General features: G+C 37.2%; 1 protein-coding gene across 2 annotated transcripts in view; it reads left to right on the forward strand.

Annotated features, from left to right (window-relative positions):
- Positions 1-22,000, forward strand: part of ASTN1 (astrotactin 1) — a 220,969-nt gene that overhangs the window by 148,864 nt on the left and 50,105 nt on the right. For both annotated transcript variants that reach the window (XM_087890143.1, XM_060690146.2), the window contains 6 exons: positions 2,696-2,770; positions 3,827-3,964; positions 5,951-6,101; positions 15,664-15,830; positions 17,384-17,578; positions 19,075-19,202. In XM_087890143.1, the coding sequence (XP_087746269.1) occupies positions 2,696-2,770; positions 3,827-3,964; positions 5,951-6,101; positions 15,664-15,830; positions 17,384-17,578; positions 19,075-19,202 (854 nt within the window). The remainder of the gene's footprint in view (positions 1-2,695; positions 2,771-3,826; positions 3,965-5,950; positions 6,102-15,663; positions 15,831-17,383; positions 17,579-19,074; positions 19,203-22,000) is intronic.

The following is a 22,000-nucleotide window of genomic DNA, read 5'->3' on the forward strand; positions in this document are numbered from 1 at the left end:
ACCATAGTTTAAAAAACGGCATTGCCCAGAATCGTCTTCAGTGATAGATGGTTAAATAAATTTGATTAATAAATAAATAGTAAAAATTTGAAAAATTGGCAAAATGTATGTTTTAATGCAGTTGTTGATTTATTTCTCTGATCCTTCAGAATTAGATGCATTTTTATTACAGTTCTAATAAAAGGAACTAATTTGCATATTAACACATTTGTGTTTAACACTGACTTTAAAGAATATTCTTGATTCAGTTGTAAGCTAATGGTATAGAAAACATAGGGGTACTTTCTTTTTAATATGCAGTGCTATAGTACATATTTCAAATTGTAAAGATATTGCATAAATGAATGAAAATGAATTTCACAATATGTTCAAAATATAGAAATATATTTATATGTATTTGTGTGCATATGTGTATACGTATATACAATATAACATACACAAACTCAGTTTTATATTCTGCAAACCTAGTTGCATGTTTCTCGATGGCGATGGACATGACTCTTAGAATAACTTTATTGTCTCTTTGAATGTACACTAATCAGCACACATTAAAATGAAATTAAGTTTTATACAGTTCTCAAAGGGTCTCCACCTCTAATATAAACATAAACGTTATAAGATAAATAAATAAATACTAAGGCACCCTGTTATTAAGCTGGTTATTAAGACCAGCTGCCTGCAATTACTGCAGGTTCGAATCTCGCCAAGGCTCAAGGTTGACTCAGCCTTCCATCCTTTCTAAAGTAGGTAAATTGAGGACCCAGTTGTGGGGGCAATAAGCTGACTTTGTATAAATATACAAAAGGATGAAGGCTATTGCTGAGCTCATTGTAAGCAGCCCTGAGTCTCTGGAGAAGGGCGGCATATAAATCAAAATTAAATAAAAAATACAAAATACAAAATTATGTGTGTATCCACATATATTATATGACATGGAGAAACACAGCCTAGTTTGGATGTACATGGCGAGAGAAATCAATCTTCTGAGTTTACCAGATGGATGGCATAGGGAACAAAGATGTTACAGAATCAGATAGTCCTGCTACAAATACTTCAAAACCTCCTCCCAGAGGAGGAGTATTAAAACATAATAGGCCCAGTTTGTTCACCAAATGCTGAGAAATGATTGTGTTGAATGCTGAACTAAAATCAATAAACAACATTCGCACTTGAGTATTCTTCTCCTCCAGATGTGCCAAGCTAAGATGACGCACACAGGAAAGTGTATCATCTATAGAGCAGTTCTTCTGATAGGCAAACTGTAATGAGTGAAATGTAGGGGGAAAGCATGAAACCATATAGTCTAATCTCTCAAAACACTTCATCATAATGGAAGTGAGTGCAACTGGTTGGTAATCATTAAGGCATGTGGTGATAGGTTTTTTGGGCACTGGTACAATGATGGCAATCTTAAAACATGATGGAACCATGGCCTGATGCAACAAGTAGTTGAAGATGTCTGTGAGAACAGTGGCCAGCTGGTCAGCATACTCCTTAAGTACCCGCCCAGGGATATTATCAGGACCCACAGCTTTCTGAGTATTGACTTTCCACATGACCTTCCAAACAGCAGTTGTATCAAGCCTGAGCACCTGTTCATCATGGAGGGGAACAACCTTCCTTGCTTGAACGTTGTTTGTGGCCTCAAACCAACCAAAAAAACCTATTTAGCTTGTTTAGAGAATCCAAGGCCATCCTTACATGGCCTTATAGTCAGTAGTAATCCAAATACTTTGCCACATACATCTCGGGTCCATAGGATCTTGAAATAAGTTCTGTACTTCCTGACTACAGGCTCGCTTTTCTGTTTTTATAGCATGTCTCAAATCAGCTCTTGCTATTCTAAGTGCTGCCACATCACCTGATTTGAAAGTGGTGTTTCTCACCTTCAACATCGCACGGACCTCTTGTGACATCCAAAGTTTCTCATTTGCTCATATGATAAAAGACTTAAGAACACAAACATCCTCCATACACTTTTGCATATAAGCAGACACAGTAGAAGGATATTCATTGGCATCAGTATGTTGTCCATTCGTTGCAGCCTCTTTAATTATGTTCCAATTAATGCACTCAAAACAATCTTGTAGAGCTTCTATAGCTCTACAAGAGCTCCTGCTGGCCACACTCCCCCTTGTTTCTAATTGGTCTCTCTCTGATTAACAAAGATTTATATGCTGGCCTAAGCATCACAGAGAGATGATCTAAGGAGCCAAAATGAGCTCCTCCTTCAAATAAATGAAGAAAAATGAAAGTTCTTGGCTTAGCATTTAATGTCTGTGGGACTTGGCATGTTGTAAGATGATTTTTATTAACACATGCTCAGTCTTGATCCTGGGGAGTGTTGAAGTACATTAGTGCTGGCTACTACAGTAAATCCTCCCTTTCTATCTGGGGGAGACTATCATACTCCTTGCCTAAAATGTCACTGCTATTATATAGTGTCAGACAGGGAGGCAATTACAAGAATTCAGCTCTATTCCTTTTTGTGTGGGACAGTAAAATGATTAAACCAAATATGTATTTGTGAAGTTCTAATATATGAAATAATTGCCTATTACATTTTTGTTTTTAGCTGTTCTGATATAGATACCTGTAGTGGGTTTACTGCTTGAGTCAATTATTAGGTTCTCAAATAACCATACATGAAATAATTGGGAAAATCTGGTCCACTTATAATTGTTCCTTTCTCCAGGCCATGGCCATATACCATATTCCAGCGGGGATTTGATTTGGTGCTGGGAGAACAGCCTTCTGACAAGATATTCAGGTAGAATTCAACAGATTTGGTTGTGGGCTATCAGTAAGGGGAAAGAGCTATTTAAGAGGACGTCCAAGGATTTCAGTTAGAGATGTTCCCCAGCAATTTATATGATTTTGCTTAAATTAAACTTGAAACAGTATGAATATGAATTCTAAGTTAGATTTTCTCAAATGACCGTATATAGCTTGCTATTGCCTTATGAAAATTTCAGTAATTGTTCGAAGGACTGAATGCAAAGTTCAACATTTTGGATTTTTAGTTCAAATTTTATTTTTTTAAAAAAACCAATTTGGGGTAAAATAGCAGTCATAAAAACTTTTTATAAGAATGTCTGAACAAAACGGTTTTGGTGAGCAATTTCTCTTTTTGAGCTTTCTTCATATTAGCTTTCAGTTGTAGTACAATTGCTCCTGGACTGATGACATGATTTGTGCCTCTCTCCCTGGTGTGGGTTTACATGGTTTGTGGGAAAGTAACCGTGGCTAGTTGCCTACTAATAAGGGAGAAGATTTCTGTTTTAGGGAAGAGAGCAAAAATACAAGAAAAAGGGAAAACAAGAACCCCTTCCTGCAGTCACTATCTGTGGCAATGCCTGTTTCCTGCTTATTAAAAAGCACTGTTTTTTCCTTAAAAACAAACTTCTATTTCTTTTTTCCTCTCCTATGCATGTCTCCTACAAATTCTTCTAGTCAGAATTCTCACCTTACTGAAAAAAAAAAAGATAAATGAAATAACACTTAATAAGATACGTACATGGGGCTTCAATGGCACATTTTTTGCTACCTTGAAATGATAGAACTGAAAAATTGTCTAGATAATGTTAATTTGCATTTAATATCAAATCAAATAGCCTTATGGTCATGGAGTAGAAGGAGTCACCATATGTGAGTTGGATATATAAATAAGATTGGAGAGAAAGAAGTAACCGAATTGCAGACTAGATCAAGATAATTTAAAGAACCTCTCTCTGCAAGCACAGAAATAAATACCGTAGAAAAATACTAATTTCTTGTGTTTTCCCATATAGATTTCTAACTGATTAACTTTCTCCTATGGATGCAGATTCACCTACACTCTTGGGGAAGGGATGTGGCTGCCTCTGAGCAAAAGCTTTGTGATCCCACCTGCTGAATTGGCCATCAATCCATCAGCCAAGTGCAAAACGGATATGACAGTGATGGAGGATGCTGTAGAGGTCAGGTATGTTTCTTTCACAGATGAATCTTTGGAATGCCTGGAAATTATGCATGGCAGAGAAAGAAACTCCTATTAGTAATGAGTCTCTGCTAAAGGATCACCCATCAGAAATGGTGCAGTTCCAGATGCTGTAAATTATATAAAATTATGTACAGATGGTCATTTTGCTGGTCCAGCTCTATTTTATTTCTGTACTAATAATCATATTCCTACATTTGGAGTATGGCATTTGGAAAAATGTAATAGGCAGGAGGGGACATCTGGAAAGTGTCAGTGCTCCTCCTTTGTTCTACATGAGATAATGGAGCAGAGAAATTATTTAGGGAACTTTTGAATTATGTCAAGTTAGTTTCACTGCTAGGAAATAAGCAAAAGGGAATAATTCACTGCTTTATTTTAAAGCTTTTATTTCATATCTTTAAATGGATTAACATTTTAACCTGCCTAATAAGAAATATCCTCTGGGAAAGTTATGCAAAATTTATATATAGAATGTCACTTTTCTGTTGAAACAATCTGAAAGTTTATCATTTTAGAAAAATCTTCCTAAAACTATGGTGTGGCATATATCATGGGACAAAGATGGAGTAATCTAAAAGCAAAACCAGAAAAGTAGTTCAATTGAAATAGAAGCTACTATCAATTCAAATACATTATTGACTTATCACCTTAATGTATGGATCTGCAACACTGGCCTGAAGATCATACAGTACTCCTGTGTTTAAGGTCCATGCAGTTGAGAAGTTCTCTTTCTCATAATTACCTACCTCACTTCTTAAAGCGAGAAGCCAGAATTCATACAGAATGACTTAGTTTCATACTCTCTCCAACCAATCACATTAATAATATAGTTGTGGGTAGGAATGACTGAATCTATAAAGCTCACTTCAGCTTTAGTATTGATTTTTATATCGTTAAGTTGATCTTGACCATTTATTTTTGCCTTTTGATTGTTTTATTTTAAAACTAACACTGCTTAAATATTTGTTAGCATTTTAAAAGTATTCCCCAAGCAATCCTTTTGTGTTTATATTTTGAGGGGAAGATATTAAATTGCAAAGTTCAGAGAAAGAAGCATTTCTCCACAGGAGTCCTTTCTCATCTATGTATTTATTTCAGAAATAGCAGAATTGGCAAGCTTGTATCAAATGGGAATCAATCAAATTTCTCACTCATCTTGGTGATAGCCCTGTAAATACTACATCAGGCTCTGAAAACTTTCTGCAATGCTATATGCATCAGTTGCAAAAAGAATTGACTGATATTTTATGATTGCCTAAAAGGAAAAAGGGGGAAAAGTACTTGGACAGAATTTGGTGATAATCATAGAGCTTTAACATAATAAAGCTCCACTCTAAACTTACACAGTACACATTTTACCATAACTCTCAGGACCTATACTCTGAAATCATTAGTTCAAACAGTGCAAGTTTATGGTTAGTAAGGAAAATTCTGAATCATTTTATCAGCGATCTGTCAAAGAAATAGGCATACTAAAGAAGCAAATGTACTTTCTGTGTACTTCTAATAATAAATGTGCAAAATCTATGAAGAAACACATTCCTCAATCAATTAGAATTAAATTTGAAGCCCAGTATTGTAAGTCATCTGGTATATATTCAGATTTCTTTGTATAAATCATTATTGTGATCATTAATGATTTGTTAATCTCATGTTATCTTGGTCACTTGTTTTTGCCTCTTCTGTGCCTTTTATCACGTTCTATTTTATAGTAACAATTTAAACTGCAAGCTTTTCAGTCAAACAATGGAGAACCTTATGCCTCTGTTGTGGGGTTGATTCCCATCACACTTGTTCAAGAGAGTTAATGAAAAATGGGAAGAATTACAGTTCATCAGTCTCAGGCTCTTTTCTGTTTATATCACTCATCAGTGATCTTTGAACCACTGGCGTTCTGAATTACTGTTTTTTTGTCTTATTAACATATAAGTGTTACTGTAATTGCAAATACGTTTCATTACATCGCAGGGAGGAACTGATGACTTCCTCCTCCTTTGACAACCTGGAGGTTCTCCTGGATTCTTTTGGCCCAGTTCGGGACTGCTCCAAGGATAATGGGGGTTGCAGCAAGAATTTCCGCTGCATTGCAGATCGAAAATTGGACTCCACTGGATGTATGGTTCGTATGCGCTTGATATGGAATTATGAAAGGACCTTTTGGAGAGATAAGAATAAGACAAAAAGGTTCCTTGACACATGGAGTTCTCTTGGATTTGAGCTTCTTGATACAGAGCATTATAATTCTATGGCATCCTCATGCAACATACGAAGATCTGTTACCTTACCCAGGGCAAATCGAGGATTTCGGGATTTAAACTAATTCTGAGATCCTCGCTTTGCCTTGTTTAAGACAGCAGATCAGTACAAATTGTATATTGTAATACATTTCGCAAAGAAGCATATGCATAACACAATGCTTTATTTTTCTAAGATGACTCCAGTTTTCTGCTCACAGAATAGAACTAAAACCATGGAAAACATGCTATGTTCCAGCTTTGTGTTGAACATTAACTTCTGTAACTGTTCTTTATTCTATTACATTTGTAAACATGTATTTAAGGCTGTCTTTCATATTATATGTTTGCTATCCTGAGAATATGCTAGGCTTGCTATCCTGAGAATCTAGTTACATTTACATTAAATTTGTACCATATACTTTGCATCCTCTTTGCAATTCATTCTAAGCAGAAGTGAACAACCTACAGGATGTGGTCATCAATATCATTTCAAAAGCCCTTGCCCTCCATCCTGTAGGTTGTTCACTTCTGCTTAGAATGAATTGCAAAGAGGATACAAAATGCATGATACAAATTTAATGTAAATGGAACTTGAAATAGTGTCCTTTGTATGATGGTTTTTCTTTAGATCAAAGTTTATTCATCTATCTTACTACATGGTCTTAAGTTCAGACTTCCAATAAGAGCTTTCTTTTCATTCCCTGCTATGATAAGATGGAAGATATTGTTAGAAAGAGAACAAAAATGAAATTGAGGAAACTGAGTGTGTCGGAAAGAAAAGGAAAAAGGGAGGAATGGTCATGACAGAACGATAAACAACTTTGCTCTTGAATTACCCCATGATTCAACCCCCCCCCCCCGCCCCATTATTTCTCTGCAATCTTTTAACAAATTATTCCTGGAGGAATTCACTTGTTCTCTTCTGCTCCAAATAAAGTTTCAAGGCCTTGATCTAGATCATGATCTACATAGGACAAAGGAAATGTAATACTTCTCTCTCCAGTGACTTTGCCAAATTGTTCCGTTCCCACTCAACCACCTCCAGTTAAAGAAATGGGTGGAGGGGAGCCTCTATTAATTTATTTTTAGAGTAAAGAAAACCTAGAAAGGAAGCTGCATGCTATATAATTAACATACGGAGTTTGATGCTCTCTATGCACCTGGCAGGAAGAAGCATTTATACTTCGCATCCTAATGTGTGTATTTGCATGATAAGAATGTTGCAAGCATCTGTTCCTATGCTTGCAGTTTACATTTGCAGTAGATGTATTTTTAATCTACAAACAGATCCTTAAATGAATGTAAAGTGACTTGAGAATGGGTGATTCATTTCTTTATTAGCATAATACGTTGCAGTTTTAATGTAACCATTAGAAAAAATGTTCTGGAGTTCCAGAGATAGTGTCCTTTGTATAATGCTTCTCTTTAGATCAAGGTTTATCTGTTCTATTACATGGCCTTAAAATGATAGGAAAACTACAGAATGCAAAATGTCCGGATTGAGGACACTTTGCCATCAAAGAGGTGAGGAATATATAGATTACTGCTGCATAGTCTACAAATCCTTATCATTCAGATTTGGATGATGGATTCTGTAGTGCTAGAATAGAATCCCTGATGGAGAAGCTTTTTACTAGAATGTTCTTTTTGCTCTTTATTTTATTTATTTATTTATTTTATTTTATTTTATTTCTATACCGCCCTACTCCCGAAGGACTCAGGGCGGTGCACAGCCAAACAATAAAACACATACATACAAAATTTAAAAGTAGAATAAAATCAAATTAAATAATTTTGGCCCCGACAAATTTAAAACCCCAAACTTTTAAAACCAATTTAAAATTGAATGTATAAAATACTAAAAGATATTTAAAAGAGGGAGAAAATTAGGCCAGGCCTGCCTGGTGAAATAGTAAGGTCTTTAAAGCGTGGTGGAGGGTGCGTAGATCCGGGATCCTCCGTATCTCTGGGGGGAGCTCGTTCCAGATAGTAGGTGCCCCCACAGAGAAGGGTCTCCCCCTGGGGGCTGCCAGTCGGCATTGTTTGGCTGACGGCACCCGGAGGAGACCCTCTCTATGGGAGCGTACCGGCCGGTGGGAGGCTATTGGTGGTAGTAGGTGGTCCCGCAAGTACCCAGATCCTAAGCCTCTTTATAGAAATTCATATGATTTTATGGTATGCTAGCATAGCATCGTGTTTTAGGTGATAACCTATGAATTCAAATGTCTACCAATCCATTAAAAAAAAATAGCCTGTTTGCAGTATGAGGATTTTGCAAAGTGAATGGATTAAACAAATGTGATTGGGATAAAACTGAAGAAAGGGATTTCTGGAAGGAATATTGTAGACTTTTGGATGGGTACAATTGTGTTATATTTAGCAGTGGAATTGAAACAAATGCTATAAATGCCATGAGAAAAAAAAATGATATAAAGGAAATAATAAATGTTATGAGAGTATTGAAGAATTGGTAAAACAGCAGATCTAACAGAAAACATTAAAATATGGGTGTAATTTTGACACAGATTGGCTATATGGCTTGTTTAATGTTGTGCAAAGCCTGCAACTGTGCCTGACCATTGGGAGAATGCAGTCATTGTTCCCTTTTATATGCAAAAACTACAGGTGAGTTAGTTTCCTACGTGTGCCTGAGAATATGTTTGGCAGAATTTTGATTTAATGAATAATATTGGGAAAGAAGATATGTATGGGAAATGCTTTCCAGCTTCATGCTGAGCAAGTGGTATGCAAATCAGCTTGTTGCTCTTCAGTAATTATTGAGAAACATATGAATGTGAGAAAAATATAATAAATATTTATTGATTTGGAGAAAGTGTGTAGTAAAGTGAATATACATGAACTATGCAGTGTTTTGCATGAATAGGGAATTGAAGGTTGATTCTTGACATAAATTGAACAGTATTGGAAAAATACTGTATATGGGAGACAGAGAAGACACAGAACATCAGTGGGTGCAGGATCTGAGGACACACCATAACAAACTCCCAAAATATGAACCAATCACCATCCCAGTAGCAGACATGCAACAGTAGGTCAAGAATATGAAGAACTGGACAGCATGTGGCCCAGACAAAATTCAGAGTGGCTAAATAAACTAACAGCTATGCATGAATGCCTAGCAGTATAGATGAACCAGCTGCTAACAGCAGATTTCCACCCAGACTGACACAAGAAAGGATAGTGCTGATCATGAAAGACCATGAATGAAAGAACGGAACAGCACTGTCCAATTACCAACCAATAGCCTACCTCCCTATAACATGAAAGGTCCTCTCAGGCATCATACCCATCAAGCTGACACATTAGGAACAACAGGGAGGTTCAAAACACCATTTGTTCATAGATACAGAAGTTGGCCAAGACTTAAAGTCTAGACAAACCATTCTGACCACAGCCTGGCTTAACTACAGGACAGCCTATGACTCAATGCCACACACATGGATCTATCATGCCTGGCTCCATACAGAATCAACAGAACACAAAGGACCTTCCTCGAGAATATATTGGGACTATGGAAGACAATACTGGAAGTCAACTCAAAACAGTTCAGACAAGTGACCATCAACTACAACATATACCAAGGTGATGCACTGTCCCTACTGCTGTTTTGCATAGGCTTGAACCTTCTCAGCCAAATAATCACAAGGACAGGATTGACATTTAAGAGTACAACTACTGTGAGCCACCTCCTCTGCATGAAAGACATCAAACTATGCTAAGAATAATCAAGACATCAACTCATTGATCTACTTGATCTACACTGAGAACATTAGGATTGGAGAAATGTGGCTGGATGGTAATTAAGAGAGAGAAGGTAGTTAAGACTAATGAAGTAGAACTACCAGTGAGCCACATAACAGACATACCGACCAACTACAAGTAGGTACTTAAGTTAGGAGAAATGTAAGTTGAATGCATTGAAAAGCTATGCATGTGATAGAAGAAATGATAGAGTCAAGAATGAATGAACAATAAATGAATGTTGACTGAATATAGAAGTGAACCAGTATAAAAGGGGTTTGTAGAGGTGGTCTGGTTATATAGAGAGAAGAATGAAGATCAGATTGCATGGATAATATTTAAAGGAAGCGTGAATAAGTCAAAAGGAATAGGGAGACTGAGCAAGTCTTAACTGGATGGAGCTTATGAGATCCTCCAGGAAAGAAAACTGAGAACCTACAAAACATGGAAAATAGCATGGATCATTGCACTGAACTATGAAAGGAAAGTTGTAGGATAACCTCTGTGGGCTAGGCATCTTTTAATTCTAAGCTTTAGAAAATCTACATGTTATATTAGCCGAGATTGCTTCTTACGGGAACAAGAAAGCTTCTGTGCTTATACAGAGTGCCATTAAAGAATTGTGGATCAGAAAATGTAAATGCTTTCCTCAAGTTTTGGCTTTGACATTCTCCTACTAAGCAGTAACATGGGGACTGAACCAAGAAATTAATTCTTTCTCTAGAGTGTACTCCTTCCTTGCCTGCTGTCTTTGTGCATCTGCCAATTTCATTTCTTACGAGGAAATACATGCTAAGTGCTTTGTGGCAGATGTTCCCTTCATCCACCTCTGCACTGTATCTCATTGACTCACAGCACATCTTCCTGCCCCCCCCCCCTTTTGCACGCGGGCTGGCATGAGAAATAGGTGGAAAGCAATCCATCTGCTTCATACTCTGACTGTGAAGCTGTTGAATGTGTCTTAGTGCTGACATTTTCCCTTTTCACCTGCTTTTGTGCTGGGAGAGACATTGTGCCAAAGATGGATGTGTAAAAGAATTAGTGAAGGGATCAGCAAATGGAAATATTTTTACACAGCCACCTCTAAAATAGCTGCTGAGAGAGTCTGTGCTGACAGCAGCAGAAGTATGGATTAAGAGGAGGAATCTGTACATAGAATTCCCTTCTCTGTAGTACTCAGGCTAGACAACACACACAATTACAACATTTAATAATATAATTCATATATTCATGCATAAAACATTCTTAACATTACAGTTTGCTTCATAATGCAAATATATAATAGACAAGACACCCTAAACTGATAATATATAATCATTTTAGTCAGTAGCAGACAGTTTTAAACAAATTTATATCCATTTTAAACAATGAATTAATATTAGGGATATATCAGAATGATACATTTATGAAAACCTCTTGATGCTTCTGTTCCTTAAATCCATGAAGTAATACATGTTGCTATTGTGGCCAAATCTTGTAAAGTAATTCAGTGATAATTGTTGCTATCTGATGATGAAATTTTAAGATTGGCGTGGGGATGCAGAATTGAGTTTTGGAAATTTTGCAGTCTCGCAGTTGGACACATTCTTGCATATAATTTAGCTGTATTTCATTTTCCATTTAAGCATAGCATTATGCTTAATGCATTTTGCAGACATTCTTGTGTTTTGGCTTAATAGTGGAATGTCTTCCCTCTCTTGTAATTTCTCACCCCTTTAATTGTATGAAAACGATCTGGAAACTCCACACACAAAACACACACAACAGCATATCTTTCCTATTGATCTGAAAGTCCAGAATGTTTTATTCATCCATTATTCTTGAAGGGAATGGGCATACCTCATTACTTTATATGCAAGAGGCCCATAGTTTAATCTTGGGTATCTTTAGAGAGAAAAAAGGCCTTCTGTGGCCTCAAGTTTAGAACCTTGAAGATTTAAGCCAGTCAATGTAGATAATACCAAGCAAAAATGGCTAAGAATTTCCTTTGAGATGCCTGAGTTTATCTTACAGAAAGATCTTGAAACTGAATAAGAAGGAAAGAAAAAGAAAAGAAAATTACACATGAGAGAAAGCAGAACTGGCAGACCTGTTCATCCAGTGCTAATCTATAATTATAATTTCCAATGTGCCTCTTTGTGAGGTAGAAATATTCATGGAAGATGTGACAAGACATATAAATAATACATCTAATATAGAAATCATGGTCTTGAACAGTCAACGTGTTATATCTGCAAATCTTAAATCCTGTTCTCTGGAGTTTCAATGCTGGTGTGGTGCAATGAGATAAAGCAGACAGCCGTTGGAGAGAACCATGTCCACAAGGGGTTTTTTTCCAATAATATTTTTATTGCTTTTAAAATAATAGCAGAAAAGGAAAAAAGTAAGAGGAGCAAAACACACAAATACATATGTTGTAAAAATACATAACAAGTGCTTAAAAATAAGTGAAAAAATACAAAAAAACATAGGGTATAATTTATTAAAACAATAAGTTACAAATATAAACATATATAGTATATTAGAAGTACAACACAGACACATGCACACACTTGACTGTATACACACACACACACACACAGACAAATGGAACAGTGTCTTAACCTCTATACCTAGAATGTCAACAAATCTTCACCTATGACTTGTATAACAAAAAATAATGTATAGAATTTATTGCACTCCATAACATCTGTATAGAAAAGGATTGTCTACAACAGCATTTTATTGGATATGAAATATGAAAGATGCTTCCTTAAGACACAAGTTTTTACAATATCCTACACTTACTAAATTTGGGGGGAAAGTACAGGTCTATATAAATGTGACTGTGTGACAAAAGCTAAAATTTTCAGAGGATATTTCTATTTCTCTTGAATTACTATGCCAACAGGTTTGGTACTAAGGAATTGGCAAGACTGCTGAAAAATAGCATATGGGAAGGAAACAAATGCGATAAAATAGGGATACATATTGCAGCTTTCTCCAACCTGCTTTCCTTCAGATGAATTGGGCTACAAATCCTGAGATTGGAATATTGTAGTATGGTGGGAATTTAGAAAGGATGCAGAAAATTGCCATTCTTGGAATTTTCTGCTGATGACTCACAATATGGTTTGACTGAGTTAAACACTAAATCAACATGAAAGGATATTAATTCATTTTTAATTTGTTAGATTGTGCTCAAGGCAGTTTGATTTTTTAAACAAATGTATATGTCAGCTTTGGAAGCCATATTAGCACCAGAAGCTTCCACGCTGCCAACTCCATGCGCCTGGGAAAGTAGGAGGGGGGATTTAGGAGAGTAAATATAGTTAGACATAATAGCATTCTTCCCTTCGGTCAAGGTCATGGTGTTTATGCATTTAGAGGAGGAGTGGTTGCAGGAATGGCTCAAGTTGGGACGGATGATGATTGGACCATGTGACAGACTGATGGGTGAAGGGGCTGGATTTGGGGTTTTGATTTACTGAGGGAAAACCCAGAGCCCTCAGATTCGGGTTTTCCCAAATGTGCCAGTATACCTACTCTTAATAAAATGGAACTTCGGAGTTTTTACTTGGAGTTGGGGACTTTCTGGAACACTGACATTATATACAAACATACTTGTACAAATGCAAATATATTTAGAAGCAAACACGCATACACACACACACACTACTACTACTACTACTACTCTTTCCCCCCCCCCATTAAAATAACCCTGACTGCCCCCAAGTCTGCTTCCAAGTCTAAGGAGTGACCTGAATTTGCATCTCTTGAGTCCTAATTCTACATCATAACCACTAGATCAGACTGACTCTCAAACTGAAAAGGTAACCAAAGGGAGCTGAAAGGGAAGGAGAATCCAGTTATCTATTCTGTAAGAAAGTAAATCCATAAACATGGAATTATAAAAGTCCCATTTGGGTTTATACGAAATAAATTGTGAAGACAAGCCAAACATACCTAGTCTAGCAGCAATACAAGGAGAGCTTGTCAGGCACTGATGGAATTTTCCTAAAAAGGGCCCAGGAGATGGTCTTTCTGAATTTTAGTGTGGAATAAATTGTGGTGGTATATGTTTCTCAACCTTGGCAACTTTAAGATGTATGAACTTCAACTTCCAGAAATCCCCAGCCAACATGAGTAGAAGTTCACACATCTTAAAGCTGCCACTGTTAAGAAACATTGCTGTAAGAAATAAACTAGCAGACAAAACAAAGCCACCAATCTCTCCCAGCAACATCACCCTGTAATATTACTCCAATTATAGTATAGTTAACACATGAATTTGTGTCTGGCATACAGGGGAAAGCTGAGACAACATCACATTAAGGCGCGGATTTTATATTTTTACCTGTGCAAGCTGAGCTTGCAATTCACTTGCAAATTCTCCTGCCAAAGACCTATATCACTTAATAGGGAGTCGTGCAAAAGCATTCCTATAAAAAAGATTATTCTTGTTTCTGTAATTTCCTAAGCCCTTGTGTAAGTCATGAGTTGCAAAGAAATCAATCAGTAGAAAACGCACATATACTCAAGTCTCTTTTGTCCACCCCTAACTTTGAAGCACATCCTGTCAGCCAGATGGGAAGTCACTCTGATGAGGATGGGTGCTGGGCAGGATTCCTAGGCTCCTCATTTGCTTGTTTGCCATCACCCCAAACATCTGGGTCTTCTCATTGACTGCTGGCATTATGCAAACATTTAGAATTCTCCTGTGCGTAGCCGTTCCAGCTGGCATGGATGGAGGAGGAACAACATGGGGCAGAATGCGAGTCTAGTGAGCCTACAGGGGACCGTTTGTTCTGGAAATTGCAGAATTAATGTCATCGAGCAACCTGTGTCTTATTGTGTGAGTTTCATCACAGGATCACGAGGGGAAAGACATTTCGGATGGAAATCCTCTGTGAAATCCACATGTGCCAAAAGAGAAGAAAGGGGAGGGGAGAAAAAGCCTGCAGCTCTTCCTACTTTATCCTACAAAACGTCCCACTTGAAAGCAAAGCCTTATTGATGGTATTATCAGTCAGCTTTATAGCCCTTTAATTCACTTCAGTTGGACTTGTTTATAGGTTGGGCAATTTCAAAACTAAAACAAGTTGAAAAAAGTAGTTTCTACTTAATGAGAGCCTCTAGATCTCATCTATTTCATGGCTGAGCATATAAACCAGAGTGTGGCTGTTTTCTAAGGTAGCCCGAGGCAACACCTAGTTCATACAGTAGTTCTCTGCAAACACATCTTCCTCTTGAAAATGACTGGAGGGAATAGAGTGCTGGCTCTGACTGTTAATCACCCTGGTTGGTGTTGATGTGTATTTGAGGTTATACACTTTAATAATGGTTGCAGAAACTGTAAAGATGAAAATGAAGAGATTTTTGCAACAGGAAGGAACTGCAACATGGATTGTAAGATCAAAGTGTGAATGATACTGTAGAATTAAATAGCAGAAATTGACTAGAAAACTTGCAAGAAGCTACCACAAATCTCAGTGCCAATGATAAGATGAAATAATACCACTAATTCAGTTTTTCTTCTCACTGTATAAACTGAGCATGTGGAACAAGCAATACAGTTATAACACTTGTGATGTTTCTGTTGGGCGTAATGAACCCTTTTGTGTACTGTGCAGTGCAAAGGAATTGCTCTGCATAAAATCTATGCTCACCTGGTTCGTGTTGCTATTCTTCTTCCTCTGCTAGTGTCCCCCTGGCCTTAGCCCCATGAAAGACGGCACGGGCTGCTACGATCGCCACATAGGAGTGGATTGTTCAGATGGATTCAATGGTGGTTGCGAGCAACTCTGTCTGCAGCATATGATGCCGTTACCAGAAGACCCTTCCTTGTACAACATACTTATGTTTTGTGGGTGAGTTCCACAAACATTTCTGATATCCTCTAGAGTTAGACCTTACTCCAAACCATATCCAGATATACAAATAAGACACACACACACGAACACACACACACACACACACACACCTCAATATTTACATGCATAGGGGTAGCACATTTGTAGCAAATGTTGTGTTATTTCAAGGTTGCTTTATTGTACCCTTCCTTTCACTGCTACTCATTTCAAAACAATGAATTCCAGACTATTCCATATAATAATAAGTTTAATATGTAAGATTGTCAGTAGAAAAAAGTTAAGGTGGCAGCTGTGATAGTGCAATTAAAATTGTGGGTTGCAGGTAGAGCTTTAATTACATTGTTGTGACTGCCGTCTTGACTTTTTTTTTTTTACCATTCCCTGCGTATCCTTGTTACTATTTAAATCTTGTCTAACTATTGCTTTCTGTTCTATAATGTGGTATCTAAATAATAAGTCTTCCTTCCTGAAGAAACCTGCCAAATGTAGCCCATACAAATGTATATATGACAATGGTTGTCTTTAAATTTTTTTATACATTTCATATATGTTCCCTTGACTGCAGCAATAATTATATATAGCATGGGTCATATGTTTGGCGTATGCACATGAACCCTTTCATTCTTTTTTCCTGGAAAATTATTAACATTTCCCAGCACTTAAATTCAATTCCTGAAAGCCCATGAGAATATGAATGTAGCCTCTATCTGTATGTACAGTAATTTTGTTGGTTCTCAAGATCACACAGCTATCTCTGCAGCTGCTGTATGATCCTAAATGCAGCTACTTTAAAGAGTTGCAGACAGGTGCTCTAATCATAGCTTTACATGTTCTGAAATACCTTTTTGGAATGACAGAGTATTGCATACCACTAATATTTAACATCTTTTGTTCAATCCTATCATAATACATTTTGTTGCAGTGAAAGAAACTCTTATTTACCATGAAAATTTTAATAACAGGGTTCCTGATAGCAGATTAAGGAGTTGTCTTTAGCAACCAGAGGTTGAGACATTTCATGGTCATTAAAAAAAAAAGAAAGAAATCTATGGGCCTCCAGTTGTTGCTGAGTTGCAGTTCATGTTCTGGATTTTAGTAATTTCTTCAGTAGAAGTTGCAGTTAGGGATTAACAGGTTTTGATCATCTCACTCAACTGTTGTTCAGTGGTTCTGTTATTCACTTACTTTGTTATGTCCATTTTTCAATTAACAGAGATAATTTCTTCATTTGAATTCCACATACTAATGTCAGTGTGGTTCTTTTTATCTCCATGTATATTGGTAGGGGCATTTTAAGAAATATTCCAGCATCAGGCATTACTTGGCGCAAAAGTTATGCATGGAAAAGTTTTGCTGAAGGTCAGAAATATGAAAAATCATGGAATTAGATCTAAATATTAATCTTACATGATTTTTCAAATCTGTAAGAGAGGTACTGTGTTTTTCACCTGTGTGACCATATTTGCTATAGGTTCTTCCTTGAACACAAAACATATTTCTCTTTAGAAATCTTGTAAAAATTTTAAAGTTTTTCTTGTATTCTTTGGCAGATGCATTGAAGATTACAAGCTAGGTATGGATGGCCGGTCTTGTCAGTTAATTTCTGAGTCCTGTCCAGGGGGTGCTGACTGTGAAGAGAGCCGAGAGCTTCCCATGAATCAAACTCTCTTTGGAGAAATGTTCTATGGCTACAACAATCAAACTCGTGAGTTGGCACCTGGGCAGGTGCTGAAGGGGACATTCAGGTGATGATTATATTAGAAAAAAAGCTTGTTGTTCTGTGGGATTCCAAGTCCTGTTCTTTGTATTTTATCAGCACCGGGTTATTCATAGTGCTTTTACATCATACGTTAAGCAATACAAAGCTCTGCTAAAGCAGCTTGCAAATTAAAATTTCCCTTCAACTCACATTGAAGATTAAACAGAAAGAAGATACAGAATATTATCAAACCTGAAACTTATTCTACCAGTGGTTGAAAAAAGGAGTGGAGAACACAATCTGTACTGCTAAGCAAATAAAATAACCCAGACAACACGATGTTTATTTAAACACTAACAAAATGTAGACAATAGAAAATTAATAAAACCTTATTTTAAAAAAATTCCCAGGTTTCCTCACTTGCCTCAGTAAGACCTGGGATTTGACCTCAAGTGAATATCTTTCAGAGATGGATGACTTCTGTTAGAAGGACCTTTTTCTAGTACTGTTCAAATTCCTAAAGATATTAATATTCATGCAGAGCCCTCTGCAATTATGCTATCTATCAAGAGAACATATTATCTATGAAACGATTGCATGTTTTAAAAGATATCTTGGGTAGGTGTATAATAAAGGAGTTTTAATGGGATTAGAAGAAATACTCCTTGAAGTTATCCATTAAATTCTATTGAAAAACACTGGTTTTCTTTTTATCACAAATTTATCATAATTTCTAGATAGATAATGACAGTCTGGAGAAACAAGAGTTCTATTTAATGATGTTTCTTACAGGTGATTGGCACATCCTCATTTACTTATTAAGTCAAGAATTAAAACATGTGAGGGGCCCTTTTCTCTGTAGGTAAAGTTTTTTATTGGAGCAAAAGAAATTTCAACAAGTCTAACTTTTTTTTTTTGAAGAAAAGCTCTACACATGCTGGTTCTGCATTCACACGGTTCTTTAATCCTTCAATTTGTAAGAGCTGGTGGACAAAAATGGAGCCCAAAGAAAGGCTCCACTGGCAGCATTAATGGTCATGAGGAATCCTTTGATGTTGATGACACTGTATGTAGACTTAAAATGTAGGATTTTGAAACAATTTTGAAGAACGACCTTTCAAAAAAGAAAAAATAATAATAAAAGGAACAATTGAAATAAAATGTTTTCATGATACTCTTTATTTCTACTTAACTTTGATATATTGATTATAGATTTTAATGAGATCTATGAGCCTGCACATGGTGGCATATTTCAACATCTAGAATGAAATTTGGAAAAGCTTAGAGATGGGTGAAGTACTCAATCTGTTGTCATAATTTGATCTGGTTTCAAATTGTGTTGAACAGTCTACTTTTCATGAATATATTTTGAAGACAAAATGGCAGAACCTTCAAAGCCTTTGAAGGTATTTACAGTATTGTATAAGTTGTACAAGGAATATTGGTATTCTGCTGAATTTAGTTTAGGAAATAGCTATAGATAGATTTGTTTGGATTTTGTGAACTGACTTTTGCTTTGAACTTCTCATTTGGCACTTTCAGGATGAATAACTTTGCTCGTGGCTTGGAGCAACAGCTGCCAGATGGACTAATGTTGGCCACTGTTCCGCTAGAGAATCAGTGCCAAGAGGAGCTGTCTGAACCTACTCCTGATCCAGATTTTCTAACTGGTAAGTGATCCCTTTCAGAGGTCATTTCCACTAGTTTTTGCATTAGTCTTGGGTCAGTCCTCAAACTGCTATCATGCTATCATCTGTTTTAGAATTGAGTCAGTATAATTCTGTTTTAGTTCCAGTTTATCTGGAGCTATTAGTTTACTATAATTAGCATTTTTCCTTAAATTCATAGGTTCTTTTGGTAGGAGGCAAGGGGATAATCAAAATGTGCATTGTGAGACAAATCATTTAATATACATATGTGCAAAGGCCAGGATTTGTGTTGACATCAATAGTGGGTTGGTGCTTTGTGAAACAGTGGATATGGGGTAGAAGTGCTTGTGGTATAAAAATTCCCAGATCTCAGTTTCTGAATCCTATTGTTTGTTCAGTCTTAATGTTTTGTAATATAGATATGACTCACTAGAAAAAATGCAAATATTTTATGGTCAATTAGTTTAATGATGGTATAGAGTCAAAAATGTCAAACAAATCTTATGAAAAATATAAACAAGAGATACATTATTTTGGTGCTAGTGCAATACTCCACATTGTCATAGAACAATAATTATTGTGTTGCTAGTTAGTGCAATTGTAGGTCAGATACTAAAAAAGGTGAACATTAGGAAAGATGCCAGGATGCTTACAATTAAGAAACATTTATTCAAATAAACTCCATAACTATAGTATCTGAGAGTCTCAGAGCAGTGTGGTAAGTCTGGACTATGACAATGTAGGTAGTCCATGGACATGACTCACAAAGGGGTTGCTTTTGTTAGGCAAGCTTTATAGCCCCTCAACCTCTCTTTCTTTCCACCCCCAGAGTTACTTAGTTTAGGCATAAGAAAAGGAAGGTTACATATTATTTTTATTTATTTATTTATTTATTTTTAATTTGTATACCGCCCTTCTCCAACAGGACTCAGGGTGGTGAACAGCCACAGTAAAAATACAACATATAAAATTTAAAAGCAATTTAAAAACATTAAATAATTTTGGCCATTAATTTAAAATGACCCAGTTAAAACCAATTACAAATTTAAAACTGCAAGGATGGGGTCAAGCCAGCCCGGCTAGATGAAATAGATGTGTTTTCAGGGCCCGACAAAAAGTCCGGAGCTCTGGTATTGTGCGTATCTCTGGGGGTAGGTGGTTCAAAAGGGCAGGTGCTGCCACAGAGAAGGCTCTCCCCCTGGGGGTTGCCAGCCGACATTGTCTGGCCGACGACACCCTGAGGAGGCCCTCTCTCTGCGAGCAAACTGGCCGGTGGGAGGCTATTGGCGGCAGAAGGCGGTCTCGTAGATACCCCGGCCCTAAGCCATGGAGCACTTTAAAGGTGGTCACCAACACCTTGAAGTGCACCTGGAAGACCACAGGAAGCCAGTGCAGCTCGTGCAGGAGAGGTGTCACATGGGAGTGCCCCGTCGCTCCCATAATCCCCCGCGCGGCCGCATTCTGGACCAACTGGAGCCTCCGGGTGCACCCCAAGGGGAGCCCCATGTAGAGAGCATTGTAGTAGTCCAGGCGGGAAGTGACGAGTGCCTGAGTGACCGTGCGTAGGGAATCCTGATCTAGAAAGGGACTCAACTGGCGTATCAGGCGGACCTGATAAAAAGCCCCCCTGGCCACGGCCATCATATGCTCTTCTAAAGACAGCCGTGTATCCAGGAGGATGCCCAAGTTGCGAGCCCTTTCCGTGGGGGCCAATGATTCGCCCCCAATATTAGTAAGGATTAAATATCTAGTAGGTATTGGGTGCCTGCTATGACAAAAGAAGGAAATAATAATATAATTGGAAATTTTGTTATTTCAACTTGCAAGGGTAAATATCTTACCTAATCAGCCTCTCTTGGTAGTGCTCATTTAAAAAATCTGAGTCAGTCACAGAACATATAGAGTTGGAAGGTACCCTTCAGACCTTCTTGTCCAATCCTTTGCCCAGAGTAGGACTCCTCAGATCATAATCATCAAACCTTTGCTTGAAAACATTTAGTGATGGATTAATACAACCCAGGAGGAAGGTTGTTCCATTGATTGATGGCACTCATGATCAGGAAATTCCTCCTTATTTTGAGTTTGGAACTGTCTCTGTAAAATTCCCACCAATTTGGCTTTGCCCTGTCTGCAAGCTTGTGGAGAATAAATCCAGAGTCATTAAAGTATTAGAAGACTTCTATTTTGTCCCCCCTAGGCCTTTTCTTCTTTAGGCTGAACATGCCCAATTCTTAAACTGTTTTTCATCATATTTTTTCTCCAAGCAGTTTATTGTCTTGGTTGCTCTTCTCTGCATACTTTCAGTTCCTCAATATCTTTCTTGTATTGTGGTGACCAAAACTGGACAGATGCTTGGAGAGGTATTCCAGGTGTGGTATAACTGCCACTGTATATGGTGGAACTATCATTTCCCATGATTTCAACATTATACTTTTCATGCAGTCCAAGACATCTCTGTGATGACTCAGGTTTAATTTATGGTCTACAAAGATCCTGCCCATTACTGTTGAGCTAGGTACCACCTATCTTGTATTGCCCAAAATGCAGAAATAGATACTTTTCATTACTGAACAGTATTTTGTAGGGAAGGGCCTAATGTCCCTTTGAACACTGAGCCTGTCTTCTGAGGTATTAGCAATCCCTCCCAGCATTGTGTTGTTTGAGGATTTGATGAACCTTTCTTTATCTTCTCATCTAAATCAACTATAAAAACTTGGTGGAGCTTCCTTTGTCACTCCTGCACATGTTCTGAGATTTCTAACTATCTGTATCCACATCCCATGGCTTCAACTAAGATTGTGATTTGTTTTCCATGGCAG

Source organism: Pantherophis guttatus, chromosome 3 (genome assembly GCF_059756535.1).
Source record: "Pantherophis guttatus breed Tessera chromosome 3, ASM5975653v1, whole genome shotgun sequence".
Classification (NCBI taxonomy): Eukaryota; Metazoa; Chordata; class Lepidosauria; order Squamata; family Colubridae; genus Pantherophis; species Pantherophis guttatus.